Raw genomic sequence first — 18,045 nt, 5'->3', positions numbered from 1 at the left:
TTAACCTGTAAGGCGGTACTGCCTTTCTACATCCTTTGACTTTTTGGTGTTCCAATTTCTCCCATTCTTTTTTATAGAAGTGGCCCATCGATGCTAAATAATCTCTAGGTTTCTTTAGTGAAATGACACAGTTTGGCGCTTCTTATCCGGACCCAGTGTGCAAGCCCTTTAAAACACTCTCAGATAAACTCAGATTTATTGATTTTCCTGTGCCTTATCAAAACTCCTTTCTCTTATACAAATACAGCCCTGTTTCAAGTAAATTTGTATATTATTATTCCCACCGAAAGTGGTCTTTTTAACAGTGTTAAAGAGGTGCTAAACAAGATTTATCTGCCTGCCACTTGAATACAAATTATTTTTCTCTCCCAAAAACATGAGTTTTATATTATCCTCTCAGCTTAGTGCACTTTCATTTCATGTGACCCAATTTAAAAAGTCAGCATACACAGTATGTACTGCTGGAATAAACTTTCACTCTCCATCACTTAAGCTAGCTAAGTTTCTGAGTGCATTTTAAGAATCCAAATTACTCCAGCAGCTTTCAAGAGGTCCTTTAAAAATATACATTTCAGAATATTTCTTTAATAAAACCACTCTCTGTGGTGAATTTCAGGTGGCTTTCAGACAAAATGATGAGTTAGCACATCTACACAGTTTATTTTAGCACCCACATTGAAACACGTATGTAAGTGGATGATCCACAAACATGACAAGCTGTACAAATAAATAATCATTTAAGGGCTTTTGGGGTAATGCCTTCAATTTATTACTTTACATAGATCCAACAGTCTCTGACCACCTATAGCTCCATCTACAGAGAGTAACACCTCTAACAATTGATGACCAATGTATTTGTACATTAATACCATCAGCTTTTGATTCAGAGATGTACAGTGCATTCAGAAAGTATTCAGACCCCTTCGTTTTTTTCACATTTTATATTGCAGCCTTATGCTAAAATGCTTTTAAATTATATATATTTTTTTCACAGCAATATATACTCCATACCCCATAATGAAAAAGCAAAAACTAGATTTTTATAACTAAAATGTATTAAAAATAAAAAACTGAAACATCATATTTACATAAGTATTCAGACCCTAAACTCAGTACTTAGTTTAAGCACCTTTTGGCAGCAATTACAGTCTCAAGTATTTTTTTGGTATGATGTGGCAAGCTTTGCACACCTGGATTTGGAGATTTTCTGCAGATCCTCTCAAGCTATGTCAGGTTAGATGGGGACCGACGGTGGACAGCCATTTTCAGGTCTATTCAGAGATGTTCTACCTATTGGGTTCAAGTCCGGGTTCTGGCTGGGCCACTCAAGGTCATTCACAGAGTTGTCCCTCAGCCTTAGGGTCATTGTTCTGTTGGAAGGTGAACCTTCAGCCCAGTCTGATGTCCTGAGTGCTCTGGACCAGGTTTTCATTAAGGATATCTCTGTATTTTGCTGTGTTCAGATTTCCTTCAACCCTGACCAGTTCCCCATTCCTGCCGCTGAAAAACACTCCCACAGCATGATGCTATAGGCACCATGCTTCATGGTTGGGATGGTATTGCACAGGTCATGAGTGGTGCCTGGTTTCCTCCAGACTAAACACTTGGAATTGAGGCCAAACAGTTCAATCTTCGTTTCATCAGACCAGAGGATCTTGTTTCTCACAGTCTGAGAGTCTTTAGGTGCTTTTTTATGTGTCTTGGACTGAGGAGAGGCAGATCGGTGGAGCTTTGCAATGATGGTTGTCCTTCTGCAAGTTTCACCCATCTCCGCACATGATCTCTGGAGCTCAACAAGAGTGACCATCGGGTTCTTGGTCACCTCTCTTACCGAGGCCCCTCTCCCCCGATTGCTCAGTTTGGCCAGGCAGCCAGCAAAGCATACTGGTGGTTCCAAACTTCTTCCAATTAAGAATTATGGAGGCCACTGTGCTCTTGGGAACCTTTCCAAATCATGTCCAATCAATTGAATTTGCCACAGGTGCACTTCAATCAACGTGTAGAAACATCTCAAAGATGATCCAGAGAATGGGATGCACCTGAGCTAAGTTTTAAGTGTCATAGCAAAAGGTCTGAATACTTACTGAATGTACTGTATATTCATAGAACCTATCATGAAGTGATTAACATAGGTCTCTATGATGCCTAGCAGGCAGGGAACATCTGGACTGTTAATGAAGAACGCTAATCTACGTTGTGCTAAAATGTCTAAAGTGAGATCAGGGCACTAATTGAACAGTGATAAAGATCTGAAATGTGAGGTGCCACAATCATTTCGGTCTTTAATGAGCTATCAGTCTGATCACCATAATTTTGTGGCATGTGTAAATATTCTGAAAATAAGATATTTGGTAATACTCCACAATCATTCCCAGCAATAGCTTTCTTCTAAGACACCATGAAATGGCTTGACAAGAGCATGTCTTATTGAAACAGGAAATTTACATCATATCCATAAATCATGGTTTGCTTTTTACTATTGCTTGTCAATATGATGTGGTATTAGAGGATGGAGAAATGCTCATTTTAGAAAGCATTTTACTGGACAAAATCTTTTATAAACCTGTCAGTGCAAGATTTGTCATAAAAATTTGCTTCCATTTTCCCGGAAGTAAAAAACTGTACTTTTTAAATGCATGCGTCTGTTAAAAGTTAAGTTTGTTAAATGTTATGAGTATGCTAGCATGTAGATGGCCTCAAAGCTAATAGCCATGGACTAAAAGCCACAAAACTCAGATTTAGATTTAGATTTTAATGATACACATTGATAGTCATGTCGTAATTTACTCACAACCCATGTTGTTCCAAACCTGTATTACTTTTTCTGTGGAACACAAAAGGGAACAGATTAATCTTCAGTCCCAATTCACTTTGATTAATTTTATCTTTTTTTCATACTATGAAAGTGAATGGTGACTGCCTAACATCTCCTGTGTTCCTCAGAAGACAGTAAGTCATACAAATCAGGAATTTCATGAAAGTAAGTAAATGTAAAATTAAATTTTTGGGTGAATAGTTCCTTTCAGCATTAAAAAGTAGGAGAAGTCAACTTGTTCATTGTGGGTTTAAATTCGTGCCAGCTACCCCTATGGGGTAACGATATTATGATCTCATGGTTCCTACTTTCACCCTCTCCAGTCTGTCACCATCTAGTAAAAGAGATCTTAATCATACCAGAGCGACTAACCATCCACCGACAACGGCTAGCAGGTACTCCTTTAAGGTTTGTGGCATGTGTCAGACATAAAAAAGAGCAGCCTTGGGGTGTGCTAATGTCTTAATTCTCTTTCTCTGTCCTGCAGATGCCGGGACAGAGATCAGACACGAGATCGGTGCAGCCACCGACTCAAAGGAATATTGCTCACAAGACAAGGACATAGTGGAGGTGGTCCGTACGGAGTATGTGTACACACGACCTCCACCCTGGTCTGATGTATTGCCCACCATCCACATCATCACTCCTACATACAGCCGTCCAGTTCAGAAGGCCGAGCTAACGCGATTGGCCAACACATTCCTCCATGTGCCCAACCTTCACTGGATCCTGGTGGAGGACTCTCAGAGAAGAACCCCTCTAGTCACCAGGTTGCTAAAGGAGATGGGTCTTAACTACACACACCTTAATGTGGAGACCCCACGGAACTATAAGCTGCGAGGGGATATGAGAGATCCCCGGATTCCTCGAGGAACCATGCAGAGGAATCTGGCTCTTAGATGGCTCCGGGAGACCTTCAACTCCAACAGCAGCCAGGCGGGAATTGTCTACTTTGCAGATGATGATAATACTTACAGCTTGGAGCTCTTTGAGGAGGTGGGTTAAGGCAGGCATAAATGTCATCGAGATTTGAAAGGATTCGTAAATGGTGTATTGTAACATAAATTAGTGGGTGTTGGTAAGTGACTGCACTTCCAATGAGTCTGCATTGATTAAATAATAAGCTTTGCCTGAGTGCTTCAACTGCATGACCATCTGTCTTAGTATATTATCTTCTCATTTCTTCGTCGACTGCAACTGCTTTATAGCAGTTAAAAATATCCATGTGTTTAATTTAATAATTTGCACCCAAGGCAATATGTAAGATTTTTTTCATATCTGAAAAAGAGGACACGTTCGGGAAAAAGAAGACGTGTGGTCACCCTATAACAATTTATCAGTACTGAAAGGATGTTAGTGGCACATTTAGTTCAACACAGGGGTAGAGGGGTGCACAGTTGTCATGAGATGATTGCCATCATTGCCTATTCCACGGACCACCCCTGAAATGGATGTAGTTGATATAAAATACTGTATGCAGCATTAATGATCTCATATTATCATGTGAAATATTTTTATTTGTAAAAATGAAGTCCTCACCAGCAATTAATTAGTGAGGGTAAAGAGCTGAAACAAAACTTTGAATATGTAAAAGAAATAGTGACGAGTTACACTCAAAAATCTAAATTAAGAAAATTAAGCAAAATTAATATTCAAACAATTGGTTTAAATTAAATTTATTTAAAGATGCTTAACTTTGCCTAGTATAAACCAATGTAGTCGCTTTACCATTTCCCAAACTTTATTGACTAAATGTAAGAATGTTGTTTACACTAAGTTTAACAGTTCATACTCCTCATTAATTCTAATGAAATACTTCTCATTTATTCTGAATTCACTATATGTACACTATTTCAAGATTTCTCAACTTAATCTGATGGAAATTTGCCATCGTTTTGGGTACATAATTGTACCCTAAGGACCTATTGTGTACCCTTTAATGGTACATTTATATGTTTTGTTTTTCCTAGTTGGGAAGAACATACGGGTAAAAATACGTATCTTTTTTTTTGTCTCCTTAAGGGTAAAAATATGTACCCAAAACAAGGGTACCACCCTATTGATGGACTTGTACCTTAAACATATATGTTTTTCTGAAAGTGTTCAAAGCATTAGGCTACTTTACCAGATTAAAATGTCGTCACTGCATGTGTTTTTTTTTTTTAGGTAGGTGTAAATACATGTCAGGACTGTCATGGCCTTTGTCTTCGGATCACCCAGAATGCTCTGTCTTTATGAAACCCTATTTGTGGTATATCCTCTCAATCTGAGATGCTGTTCTGAAAAAGATAATTGATAGTGGTGAAAAAGATGATCAGGAAAATACTTTTAAAACACCAGCAACAGCAGGATGAAAGGCGATAATTAAGGTTGAACAAAAGCTGCCACTTCTGTTGATATGCGGCTAGTGCATTTTAAAAGATTAACATTCTTGCTTTACATGCGTTCAACTGCATGCTCCAAATTGACACTGCACAATGATTTTACCATTTCATTGCCTTTTAAATATTAAATCTAAAGAAAAATACATCATAACTTGTATATGATGTACTGTATTAAAAAGCATTCGCTCTAAGAAAAGTTTGCTGCTACCTAACTCAGGGCTTTCATGCAGTTCCTGTCTAACTTAAAAGAGCATAGTGGTGCATGGCCTCAAATCAGTGACCCAAAATGAGACAGCATCTCAGATGGTAATACCTTTTACCATTTGAAATAAAGAATAATGTAATAGTTCATGAATTATGTACCTAGCCTTGTTTAAAGCAACAGTCCCTGCCAGGATTAAGTAATTATTAAGCCTGTATAAAATGCTTATGTAGGCACTCTGAATGACAAGCCTCATTTACAGATGCTGTCTATTTATACCCCTTGTTTTCCTGCTTTTCTTTTCTACTGTGGACTCCACTTTTGTCTGGCTGTTAGTGCTCAGTTCTGAGCTTAAAGGGACAGTTCACCTAAAAATGAGAATTAACCCTCTTGTTATTCCAAATATGTATGACTTTCTTCCATGAAACACAAAATAAGATATTGAGCAGAATGTCAGCCTCAGCATTCTGCCTTACATCTCTCTGTGTGTTTCATGCAAGAAATTATAACAGCATTTTTTGTTTTAAAATAGTTTTTGTTCATGTCTTTTACTTTAAATTAGTCACATTCCATGTTTGTTCCTGTTTCCTTGTCATGCGATCTTGTCATGTGTTTCCCATGTTCTTGTGTCTTGTCCCCATTGGTTCATTGTTTCATTAGGTTGTTAGCAGTCTTGTTATCATATTTAGAGTACTAAGTGTTCATTGGTTATCATTGTCGTGTGTTCTCCCAAGTCCTAGTATTTAACCCTCATCTTTTTCATTGTCCAGTGTTGAGGATCGTTAATGTACATTGTTTGGAAGTCAAGTCAAGTTAATGTTTTGTTCACGTTTAAAGTTAGAGTTCTTGGATATCACTTTTGTAAATAAACTGCACTTGGGATCATTGCACTTTATTGTCATCGTCTCTGTGTCTACCTTGTTGCCAGCCAATGTTACAGAATACTCGACCCACCAAGATGAACCCAGCAGTTCAACTACGCCAGGAAAACCTTTCCATTGAGGAATATGTTGAGGAATTTTGTGCTCTGGCCAGCAGGGTCGAGATTTTAATGAGATTACCCTCAAGAAATGTTTTCGCTTTGACTGAATGAGCCAAGTGGACTCTGGAGGCTAAGCCCGAATCCCACATCATGGCCGCCCTGCCCGAGTCCCATGTCATCGCCGCCAAGCTTGCACCACCTTCTGCCCCGGATCCTGCTCCATGCCATGTCACAGCCGAACCTCAGTCTGCTCCATACCATGTCACACCCATGCCTGAGTCTGCTCCATGCCACATTGCAGCCAAGCATCCAAGCTTGTTGGCTCACCTCTGGTCAACGAGCCAATGCCCATGTCTGCCACAGCCAACAAACCAGCATTGCAAGCCTCATCCATCCCAGATCCAGTGTTGCTAACATTGTCCATTCCAGAGCCATCTCTCACTGGGCTATTTGAGTTGGAAATGGTTCCCGCCCTTGTGCCAATCCGAAGTTCTCCTGATCAGCCGGTTCCCCCAAGCCACCTGTTCGATCATTGTTCTCTGAGATATCCCAGACATGGGGAACTTTCGAACCTCCAACTCCGTCTAGACCCTCCAAGCCCTGGACTCCGCCTTGGCCTGTCGATCCCTCGACATCACCTCGGCTCTACCTGTCGGCTTTACCGTGGTCCCTCGTCTCTCCAGCTCCTCCTTGGTACGTGGCTCCACCTTGGCTCTCCAATCCTATGGCTATGCCTCGTCCTCCGGTTCCACCCTGGCCTTTCGATGGTTTCGCCATGGAGTGCCATTAATGGAGTACTTCCATGGAGTATTGTTAATGTAGTGTTTTGAAGTCCAGTCCATATTTTTTTTTAAAACCGGGCCAATTTGGTAGATTAGGAGACCTGGCTGGAGTCACTCACCACACCCTGGGATTCGAACTAGTGAACTCCAGGGGTGGTAGCAAGCATCTTTACCACTGAGCTACCCAGGCCCCCAGTCCAGTCCATGTTTAAAAAAGTTAGGGTTCTTGGATATCACTTTTGTAAATAGCACTTGTGATCGCACTTCATTGTCATCATTCTGCATCTACCTTGTTGCCAGCCAACGTTACAATGATGCTGAATGTAAATTTTTAGGTGAATTGTCCCTTTAAGACTGTTCTCCTCATCTCTATGATGTTGTAAAATCATGATACATTTTAGTAAGATTGATGATGTGTGATTTGAAAAACCTTTATTTTGGTGCTGTTAATTTTCACTGTTGTTTTTTTCCTTCTCAGTGCTGTTTAGTACGTCAGGACCGTTTTAGAGGTTTGGCTTCCACCATATCGATTTAAACTAGAAAATTCTAACTATAATTTAAAAGGGATGTATCAGTTTCGTGGCCTACACCACGTAATTGAGGGAAGCCCGGTTGACGCATGTGCTCCAGAGATACAGAAGGTTAGAGCAAAACAGGAGTGGTTTCTATCATGACTCGCGACAACGAGTTTTAATCGCACCATGAAAAAATGGCATTGCTGATTAGAAGCATATTTAGCCTACATAAAGTGGCGAACGATAAAATTATCATTAAATTTACCTTGGTGGCCGCCCATTCATTTTCAATGAAGGGAGAACTGGGAGAACTTCTTCTGCTGTCTGCGACCCTATTCAAACAGACCTATGACCCACTTTAGTGTCGTGACCCACCAGTTCAGAAACACTGGTCTACAGTATGTACATGCCTGGGTTCTTCCTTTTGTCTTTTTTGTTTCACGCTAAATTACGAGCTGAAGAAGCTCTGATGAGAGGCAAAAGGCAGAAAACAGTCATTTATTACACTAAACTAGGGCAGCCAGGCTTTGGCAGCCCAAACCCTATGTCAGCTAGTTTAGAAAATATTAATTTCATCCCGAATCTGAAATGAGCATGCATCCTTTTTAAGAGTTATGTTTTCCAATTGCAGCTGTTTTACCACCAAGAGGTAGGGGAAATGTCCCTCTTTCTTTAATGAATTATGGCAGTGGCACAATATAACATTAGTTGTGCAGTAAGTAATCAAATTGAGGGTGACAATTTGGTCAGGACTTTTCACTTAATGCATGATATGGTGCAGAAGGTTCATAGTCAATTATATGAGCTAGATATGAATCATTGTAGACAGCCTATAACAGTTCAGTCAGCAAAACCATCCTTTACTTTTTGCTGAGTCTTAATCTATTTATTTATTTTACAAACACCGTGAGTAAGTGGTTTTCATAAATTAGAAAAAGGAACACTTTGCGTCTCCATCGACGGTTCTTTTGTACTTCTTTGTAAAAGCTTCTCTTGGACATGGTGGGTGATGCATTAAGAGTAAAAAGACAGCTTATCATGGCTGACCCACAGGGAAATGTCCCGGTTCTCCATTTGGCCAGTCCGCCCCTGTCTTTCACTGTCTCTCTTTTGGTCTCTGTTCGCCTCCCATGACTTGATCAAGATGAATCTTGCTGTTGAAATGTATTTGTTTCTGTGTCCAAAACATGATCTGCAGTCTTGAGGCGTACAATCATGCCTGTGCCTGTTCTGCCACCTAAGATTGGTTTAAGAAAGAGAGAGCACACTATGAACAGCAGGTTGTACTGCCATGGCCATGAGAATCGGTACCCCTTAACAACATAACCAGTTGTCTTCAACCTTTTTCAGGCCAGTGACGGAGCAGGGACCACCTGTTTCCTGTATTATTGTATAAAATTGTGTGTTGCATTTTAAGTCTGGCCTATAATAACATTCATCTACTCCAAATTATTTTATTAATGTACATAATTTTGATGATTAGATTGTAAACCTATGAAAATAATAATTAAAGGAATAGTTGACCAAAAAAGAAAATTCTGTTTTTATTTACTCACCCTAATGTTGCTCCAAACCAATAGGACTTTCTTTCGTCCGTGGAACACAAAAGTTGCATTTTTTAAAAGTTATCACAGGAATTTTTTGCCATAATAGAAGTTTATTGTGCCTCCAGTCTGTGAAGTTTGAAAAAGGGAAAAAAAATAAAAATAACCATAATACCACAATTTAATGTTATCTAGCTAACCAGCCTATTTTAAGTATTTTACTGTATAAATGTGATTTGATTTGAGAGTGAATAATGACTTAAATTTTGTTTCGCACAATGAGATTGTATCAGTCTTGGAATATAGTGTTGTATCAATTACTTGTACTGATTTATAGTGTTTTCTTGCCCTTTATCGAGCTTGACAGACTGTAGTCATTATTCACTTACATTATATGGTGAATAAACCCTGTGAAATCTTTTTAAAAATTCAGAAGGGAATGCCTTAATATATCAATGTCCCTATTGAAAAGCTTTATAGACAATCATCTATATGTCTTTAAACCCTCCAGTAAGCACAAATTTGTTAAATGTCAACAAGCAAGGATGGATTTGTGCGGTTCCGCTGCTGACCCCCTGTTGAAGACCCCTGAATAAACTAAAGGTTGTAGTTGATCTAAAATCTCTCTTTCTCTGTCTTTCTCATTTTTACAGATGCGCTCGACCCGTAAGGTATCCGTGTGGCCTGTAGCATTTGTTGGAGGTTTACGATATGAATCTCCGAAGGTCAATGCACTTGGAAAAGTGTATGGCTGGAAAACAGTGTTCGACCCTCACCGGCCCTTTGCCATTGACATGGCAGGTTTTGCCATCAACCTTCGTCTAATTCTCTTTAAGCCTCAGGCCTACTTCAAGTTGCGGGGTGTGAAGGGAGGCTACCAGGAAAGCAGCTTACTCAGAGAGCTGGTCACTCTCAATGACCTTGAACCAAAAGCTGCCAACTGCACAAAGGTGAGTAAACATACACAAATGTAAGGGGCAGATCTTTTTTTTCAGCATGATGATAAAGAATATGTTTGCGTATTCACTCCCACCCTGCTGAGTTCCGCTCTACCTTAAAAAACACCTAAAGGCTTATTACTTGAGCCCTTGACTACTAATGCACTTACTCCAAAAGGTGAAGCATGTCATTTCTGTTCCACTAGCGTCACCAAACTGAATTACAAAAATAATGACTGATCATGATGATTTAAAGCAGACTTGCTAAACATTACACCATCTGCCATTGGTTAAAAACAAATAGTCCTAGCTCAAACTCATGTTATTGGTTGAGCTATTGTTGCCACGTTGGACTGGTTGGGATGTTAAAGCAAACAGAGTTTGATAGCGCCATAGTGTTTACACTTTTCGGGGGAATCAATCAACATTTGGCCTGCTTAAAATTGTCTCTGCATATGAAGCTGAGATAATGAGCAATTCTGGTACTTTGGTTGCAATGCCTTTGTTGTAGTGTCCCTCATTTGTAAGTAGCTTTGGATAAAAGCGTCTGCTAAAGTAAATGTGTGATATAATGAAGCAAAAGTATTAGTAAACATATAAGTAAAATAAAAAGAGAGAGATTTGTTAAAATCCCACTGCATTACTCGCCCTAATGCCTTCCCACATGTGTATGACTTTCTTTGTCCTGCTGAACACAAAACATTTTTAGAAGAATATTTCAGTGCTGTTGGTGCATACAGTGCAAGCGAATGATGCCCAGACCTTTCAAGCTCTAAAAATCACATAAAGGTATCATTAATCTAATCCATAAGTCTCCCGTGGTTAAATCTATGTATTCTGAAATGATGCAAACACTTTGCGTGAGAAACTGATCAATATTTAAGTCCTTTGTTTACTGGATATCTTCACTTTCTGAAATTGGAGATTTATAGTAAAAAGGGATTTAAATACAGCATAGTTATGTTTCTCACCCAAAGTGATTGCATTGCTTCAGAAGACATAGCTTTAACCACTGGAGTCGTATGCATTACTTGTATGCTTCCTTTATGTGATTTTGGAGCTTGAAAGGTCTGGTCATCATTCACTTGCATTGTTAAGACCTACAGTGCTAATATATTCTTATCAAAATCTTTGTTTGTGCTCTGCAGAAGAAATTCATACACATCTGGGATGGCATGAGGGTGAGTAAATGATAGAATTTATATTTTTGGGTAAACTATACCTTTAAGGAATTGACTAATTTATGTTTTCATTGATGATTTTGAGTTAAGGAATATCTTAATAAGACACGATTTAATGAGGATTTAACCTTTAAGATGCAGTCAAACCACAACAAATTCCAAGCTGAATTTTAGATGAGTTCTTTTTCCTTGATTTCATTGTCTGTAAACAAAAAGCTTTTATTTCCAGAGCAAAGGTGTATAGCCGTCATATTGTTTCTGGAAAAGATTCTTTATTATTCCGTGAACAAGGTTACACCAGAGCAACTCAATAGACAGCAGCAGGAGGAGTATGGGATTGCAGGGCTGAAAGACCGCAACTAGTGAGATGGAATAGAAAAGATGACAATGACACTGTTTATTTCTCTGGAGGTTAACAAGAATTTCCAGGAAGTTTCCAGGAGACAGATGATTATTATTTATTTATTTATTTAAGTTTTTTGTACTGATTACTTCATCTTGATGGCATATAGGTAGATTAAAGTACATTTCTCACCACCTGTTTATTTCACTGGCATACTAAAATATGTATTTAGAATTTGTTTTGTGTGTGTGAGCAATACTGTGTAGGAGTGGGGCTAACAGCACACTACAGAAAAGAGAGTAGGCCTCCAGATAAATAGAAGGATAGAATTAGCAAAAAAATCAATTCTTAAAGGAACACTTTCCTAAGAGAGCAGGTTTACTAGTTATGAGAATGTACAAAGTTAAGGTTGGGAAAGGAGGAGGCAGGAACTGCTGAACAGTCAAAATAATATTTACTGAAAACTTAAACAAAAAGACACACAGAACACAAACGCACACATGGCAGCTGCATGTGGGTCTCTCTCTCTCCCAAACTGCCACGCTCTGCCACATTTATCCCTCTCCACGGCTGATTAGCCCAACTGCCCCACCCTTCTCATCACAGAGAGCGTAAATAGCAACAAAAAGAATCGTCTTTGAACAAAGTGTAAATGGTGTTAAATACTATTTGCACCCCAATGCAAATAGTGGCAGATACTAAATCCAAGCCTAAATAAATACGAACATACAGTATAGAGGCATAACTGCAGCTTGATTATTGTGTTTATTTAGAGTTCCACAGACACCCTACACCAACCCTTAAACCTAACATTCCTTTATACAAATTAAACATGGTTTTAATGCACAGTATTACACTTGTTGTTATTTGATTTCTGTAGTAAATTCATTGTAACCACAACATTTAACAAGGTTATTTAACACCATATTATTATGGTAAAACTTTGGTTAATCTTCTGGTTTAACAAACCTTTCTCTCAAGTCTCCAACCTTCACTGTGAGGAAATCCACCTTTATATAAATTTGTATTTATTATTATAAGTAGTAACAGAAATATTAATAGTGGAGACAGGAAACAGGATGGTAAAATGTAGGCCAAATCGAACCTGGGTCGTCCGCATGAAAAAAGCACATCCACGCCATCATTACATTCCACGCCACTGCAGCGACACTGCACCACCAGACTATTGGAGTGCAAATAACCGCACTGTGTGGCAGGTGCTATTTACACCTAGTGCATAGTCACTCCAAAAAAACATAATTCATCTTTTCTTTTTACAGATACTTGTGTGGCACACACGGACAGAAAAACCCATCCTGGTGAATGAAGGCAAGAAAGGCTTCACAGACCCAAATGTGGAGATCTGACATCTGCTTCAACAACGGTAATGGAAAAAGCAATCTGTTCAAATTTAATAATCTCGGTGTCAATGAGGTAATGGAGGGTCTGTGAACTGTGATGCATCACTGAATAGTCCTCTTACTTTGTTTGTTTCAGGGTCATTTGCAGCAAGACCCAAAAGTGGATGGCTTGGAGATAAAACCACCTTCAAGTTTTAGAACAGTTTGGAATGCTTTTTTCTGTAAACCACAATTATACAAGCTCAAAAATATGGACCTATTATTCTAAAGCACAGATTACTTTTTTAAAGGCAATATGATCTGTATTTTGCAACCCAGTGGGCGCTTGCCACATAGAGGCAAAATGTATATGGTGGCGTATTTTGATAGTGGTTCTATCAATTTCATCTCATCAGTGGAACAGGGAAACCTAGACCAAGCTGAGAACTGGAACTTCTCACTTCCAGGATTTTATAAACTCTGCATTAAGCAGAGACATGAAAAATGGTTGCAACAGTCGAATGGACAGATTTAATAAGTTGAGCCAGCACTGACAAGAGTTAATGGTCATCGGTTCAAGAGACATTCATGTTCCTTGGTGTCTAACAGACAAATAATTAAACATAAAGAAGGGAATGTCTTGTTCTTAACATGCAATGTTCTTGTTTTACAAAATGTAAATTTTTAAGTTGATGTTTTTGTTGTTTACATCACTGTCTTGTTAGCACAGCACTACTGATATTCAAAGTTTTGCCTCAGTTCAAATGCATTGTCACTCACAGTGGTATTAAACCAGTTATACCAGGGCTAGCTGCTATACTGGATTTAGGAATTACAAAATTGTAACATTCTCCTCATGATTAAGATCTATGGTATGAATAGCACTTGAACTTTGTCCACTGTTCCTGTGTGGACACACATTGTAAATATAACTTAAAGATGATCAATCGTAGACTTCAAAATAAAGTGTTCTAGCATTCAACTGAACAAGCAATGTAACTACTGTATTTGTACTTCAGTGTAAGTTAAGATGAAACCATAGTTTACTACAACATCCATATACAACACATATCATACTATTCACATATTCACAGAGATCTTACCAAAGGAGATAGAGCAGTTTGGATGGGTTCGGTATATCAGAATGTTATTATCTTCACAAGTATATTCAGTATTAAATGGGCTAGCCACAGAGAGCAGCACAGAGCTTGCCTCAGTAAACATGCAGCTGTATTACATGTTAAAACGAAGCTCTGGGCTTTGACTCTGCAGAGGGGATCTGTCTGGAAGAGATGTTGCTTTACTAATGAAGCTAATACTGTGACGCCTGGAAATCTGCAGCTACAACACAATGCCTGGTTTCAAAAAGCAAGGCTATTTTCCCACATAAACAATTAAGGCGCATGTGAATATTTGAAGTGTCTTGTGGCACACCACTGAAATTGCATGTGCAAAAATCTTACCCTACACTAATATTATGAGAAATGTGGCCTGATTAGCATTAAATTAGAGGAAATATTCTCTGTAGGCTCTCTTCAGATATTTATTAAATTTGTACTTTTCAAAGAAGCTTCTTTTCATTTCAGCCCTCCCTGCAGTTAACTATAATCAACATACTGCAAACACTTATCTCATAAAAATTGGAAAAGAAAGATCTGGTAAATACATTTACGGGTAGATGTCAGTTTTGGTGCATACATTGTAGCTTTTCATAAACAACCTGTAAAAAACATGGTCAAGCACAAATTGTTCATATTTCAGACAGATTTTGATGGACAGAATTTTTATATTAGTTATTGGAAATTCATCGTTGCTTCTTTCTGGTGTCGTCACAGGTCATCTGAAATTTGCTTTGTCCTTGAAGCTCTACTGATAACATGGTACACAAATGTCAAAGTTGTGGGTTTGATTCCCAGGTAAACATCAAGGTCAAATATAACTTGAATGCACTGCAAGTCGCTTTTAAGAAAAGCATAAATGTATATGTAACAGTTAAAAGAATAGCAGTGAGATTTCAAAGGGTTAGTAATTCTTGTACTGTCACTTTAACAACCCATAATTAGTTCATCAATCAGTCGCGAGAGGCGCAGTGCATAGCACATGTTTAATGGAATAAAACTTTGCAAACTTTGAGCCGAGGACACATCTTCCTCGTGGGATGTGATGGATTATTGCTCTAGGACTTTTCTGCAAAAGGACTCCTCATTTCTTTGTCATTTCTGAAGTTTGTGAGAATCAATGATTCCATTGAACACACACACAACACACTGCTCTGAGCTCTTGACTACAGCTAACAAAGTACCACTTTCCTACTGAGTTACAAAAGCCTCTCGAGCTCATAGAGGCCTTCAGAGCAAGCAGACATTACATGTGCAGAATAATGAAGGACAGGAGAGGAGTACTGATATTTGAACCATAGAAAGACTAGGATATAATTCGAATGTTTTTTCGACTGTCTTGAAATTGAGGCGTCTTTCTTTCTGCTGGAGACACATGTAATGCCATTCATCTGATTCACCTGTTGCATGCATTTAATTAGTTAGAGGTCAGTGGGTGTTTTACTTTCTTGAAAGTCTGGGAAAACCTTGCCCAACCTTTATTTCAACATGTCCACATTCTCCTCAAGAGATGAGTGCATGCACGCCATCACTAAATAAAACTTATCATGTTACCTGTTAGTTACTTAAATAGTGATGCAGAGATGTTCTGCCTATTTTTGCCTTGAAATTGTTTGCTTTAGTGCAAGAACACATGTTAGCTGGGGCAAAGCAAAACATAAAGATGACACATGAACATGTGAAATTAAGATTTTTGTAAAAAGAAAAATGCCTTGTTTTCCACAGCTGCATCTGTTTTGTGTCAGATGCTGCCACAACCCCCACTAAATGTATTGTTAAAGAAAAACAAAACTGTTGTACAAGGTTTATGTATTTATTCTATATTAATATATTTATGTATTTATTTACATTCACAGTCTTTTCTAATGAAAGCGAACTTCTGAAATTCCACTCAAATATCTTTTTCTTTCTTTCCACAAAACACTGGCTGATCTCACACACAGCACAGACTCACTGTTGTTTGTCATATTGCCACTGAACTGGGACTTGATTGATGGACTGACATGCAACAAACCATGCGGCTCATTAGAAAGCTGTTGACGAAAATTACGTGTGACCCGCTGCACAAGAATCCATATATCAAGTACATCTTTCGTGATATAGATCCATATATTCTGTCCCAGGCGGCATTAACACAGCTGTTGTAATCAGAAATCATGTCAGGCTGTTTGGGCATCTATTTTTGTTAAAGTGATCAGATCTTCGACGTTGGCCTCTATAAGTGCTTTTGCTGAAATTAGTGTGTTTGACCTAAACGCCCACCTTCATCTCCACTACTTGCAAGGTGAAACATTTCTGCATGTTACTGTTGTAAATGTTCTTCTTTTTTTGCTCCACGAATCATCTCAGAACGAAGGAGAATAAAAATGTCAGAAAATAATAAATGTGTTAGGAAAAAAAAATGATGTGTTTTGATTAATTAGATGTGTATATAAAACATATAGATGCGTGTTCGCTTCAGTTTTTTGCTTTCCATTTCCATTTCACTTATAATATCTTAAAGCTGAAGTATGTAACCTTTTCAGAGTTAAAACATTTTTTTCTATCCCAGCTTAATATGCCCTTAAACCGGAATGTATGACGTAAGAACAAAAACTGTGAAAATAATCAGCTCTGGCTTTGTTAGGCACAATTAACCCTTTTTTCTTGGTGCTATCATAATGATCGTAAATACGAGTTTCTCACGCAGAAGTTGTACACGAATGACACACACACACACACACACCATTTTAATTACAAATACTATTAATTCTGATACCAGAATTTCTGAGATGGGAGGAGACATAACTCTAAGCATGGTGGAGGAGAGTTAGGTTTCTGTAGTGAATGACAGGTTTTATTAATTTTTCTAAATACAGCTAATTGTTAGCACTTGCCGTTTTGGTCATATTGATTTATGTCTATCAGCAACCATTTGATGGATGTTGCACATATTTACACCATGCAAAAAGCTTGTATATGACCAAAATTCCATTATCATCACAAACAAACTTAATAATATGTATTATGGTATCAAAATAAAAGTTCCTCAAGAAATATGCAGGAATGAACCTGCCGTCATCCATGTTTCCTTTTCTTTCCTACAACAAAGCACCTAAAAATGTTCTTGTCATTACCACTTTAGAAGTGGGAAGTAGAGACACTTTTCCATTGCACCTTACGGTTCAGCTCGCCTCAACTCTACTCGCTATACTTTTCTGAACTTGCATTTCCATTGCAGTTTAGTGCTACATCAACGTGGGTGGGATTATAGGAAGATCGTCATAGTTGTGCTGCCTCTACTGCCACAACATCATTTTAAACACAACACAAACTGACCTAAACAATAACACAACCACTAGCTGTTAGCATGGTGATTTTCCACGAGTGCAACTTGTTAAATTGGCCTTGTTGTTTTAGAAGCAAGCTTTCCAGTAGCTGGTCAACTAAATAAAGTGAAGCTTTCAAGCAGAGTATAGTGTTAGCATAACAAAATGTACCATCCTCCATCGTGGCTGAGTCCAGGGCACTCTCCCTCCCATTGCTCGCCGGTTTAGATTGCGTCCATTTGGTCGAACCACTTCCAATTTTCCTTGATGTTTCTTTAGTCACTTTAAAAAAAAAAAAAAACTTTTCCCTACACTGTTGGTAGGTCCGGTGGCAACCGTGTGCGGCCAACAGCTGAGACACTTCCTGAGAAACTTTTTCGTTTCACTCATCTCTAACGAGTGGACCTTCTACACCTTGTTTATTAACCACGGCATGGTTTTGCACACAGCCATTTCTTTTTTCACAAAATGAAAGTCGCGTGAACAAATGATACTGTTATCGATGTTGCTAACTTTAAAACTAGCGAGTTGATGTCGCGTGTCGTTAATCCAGTGACGATGGAATTGACGATTCTCCCTGACCAATCAGTAAT

The 18,045-nt window shown here is 38.5% G+C and overlaps 1 protein-coding gene across 3 annotated transcripts in view; it reads left to right on the top strand.

Annotated features, from left to right (window-relative positions):
• LOC127661438 (galactosylgalactosylxylosylprotein 3-beta-glucuronosyltransferase 1-like) overlaps positions 1 to 16,533 on the top strand; it is a 126,298-nt gene extending 109,765 nt beyond the window's left edge. For 2 of the 3 annotated variants that reach the window (XM_052152154.1, XM_052152155.1), the window contains exons 5-9: positions 3,139 to 3,210; positions 3,303 to 3,811; positions 9,878 to 10,174; positions 12,967 to 13,070; positions 13,184 to 16,533. In XM_052152154.1, the coding sequence (XP_052008114.1) occupies positions 3,139 to 3,210; positions 3,303 to 3,811; positions 9,878 to 10,174; positions 12,967 to 13,053 (965 nt within the window). In that variant the 3' untranslated portion in view covers positions 13,054 to 13,070; positions 13,184 to 16,533. The remainder of the gene's footprint in view (positions 1 to 3,138; positions 3,211 to 3,302; positions 3,812 to 9,877; positions 10,175 to 12,966; positions 13,071 to 13,183) is intronic. The other variant, XM_052152156.1, reaches the window with a different exon arrangement.
• Positions 16,534 to 18,045: the final 1,512 nt, after the last annotated feature.

Source organism: Xyrauchen texanus, chromosome 21 (genome assembly GCF_025860055.1).
Source record: "Xyrauchen texanus isolate HMW12.3.18 chromosome 21, RBS_HiC_50CHRs, whole genome shotgun sequence".
Lineage (NCBI taxonomy): Eukaryota > Metazoa > Chordata > Actinopteri > Cypriniformes > Catostomidae > Xyrauchen > Xyrauchen texanus.
Note: the sequence above shows the minus strand (reverse complement) of the source record. Positions and strands in the feature narration are given on the sequence as shown.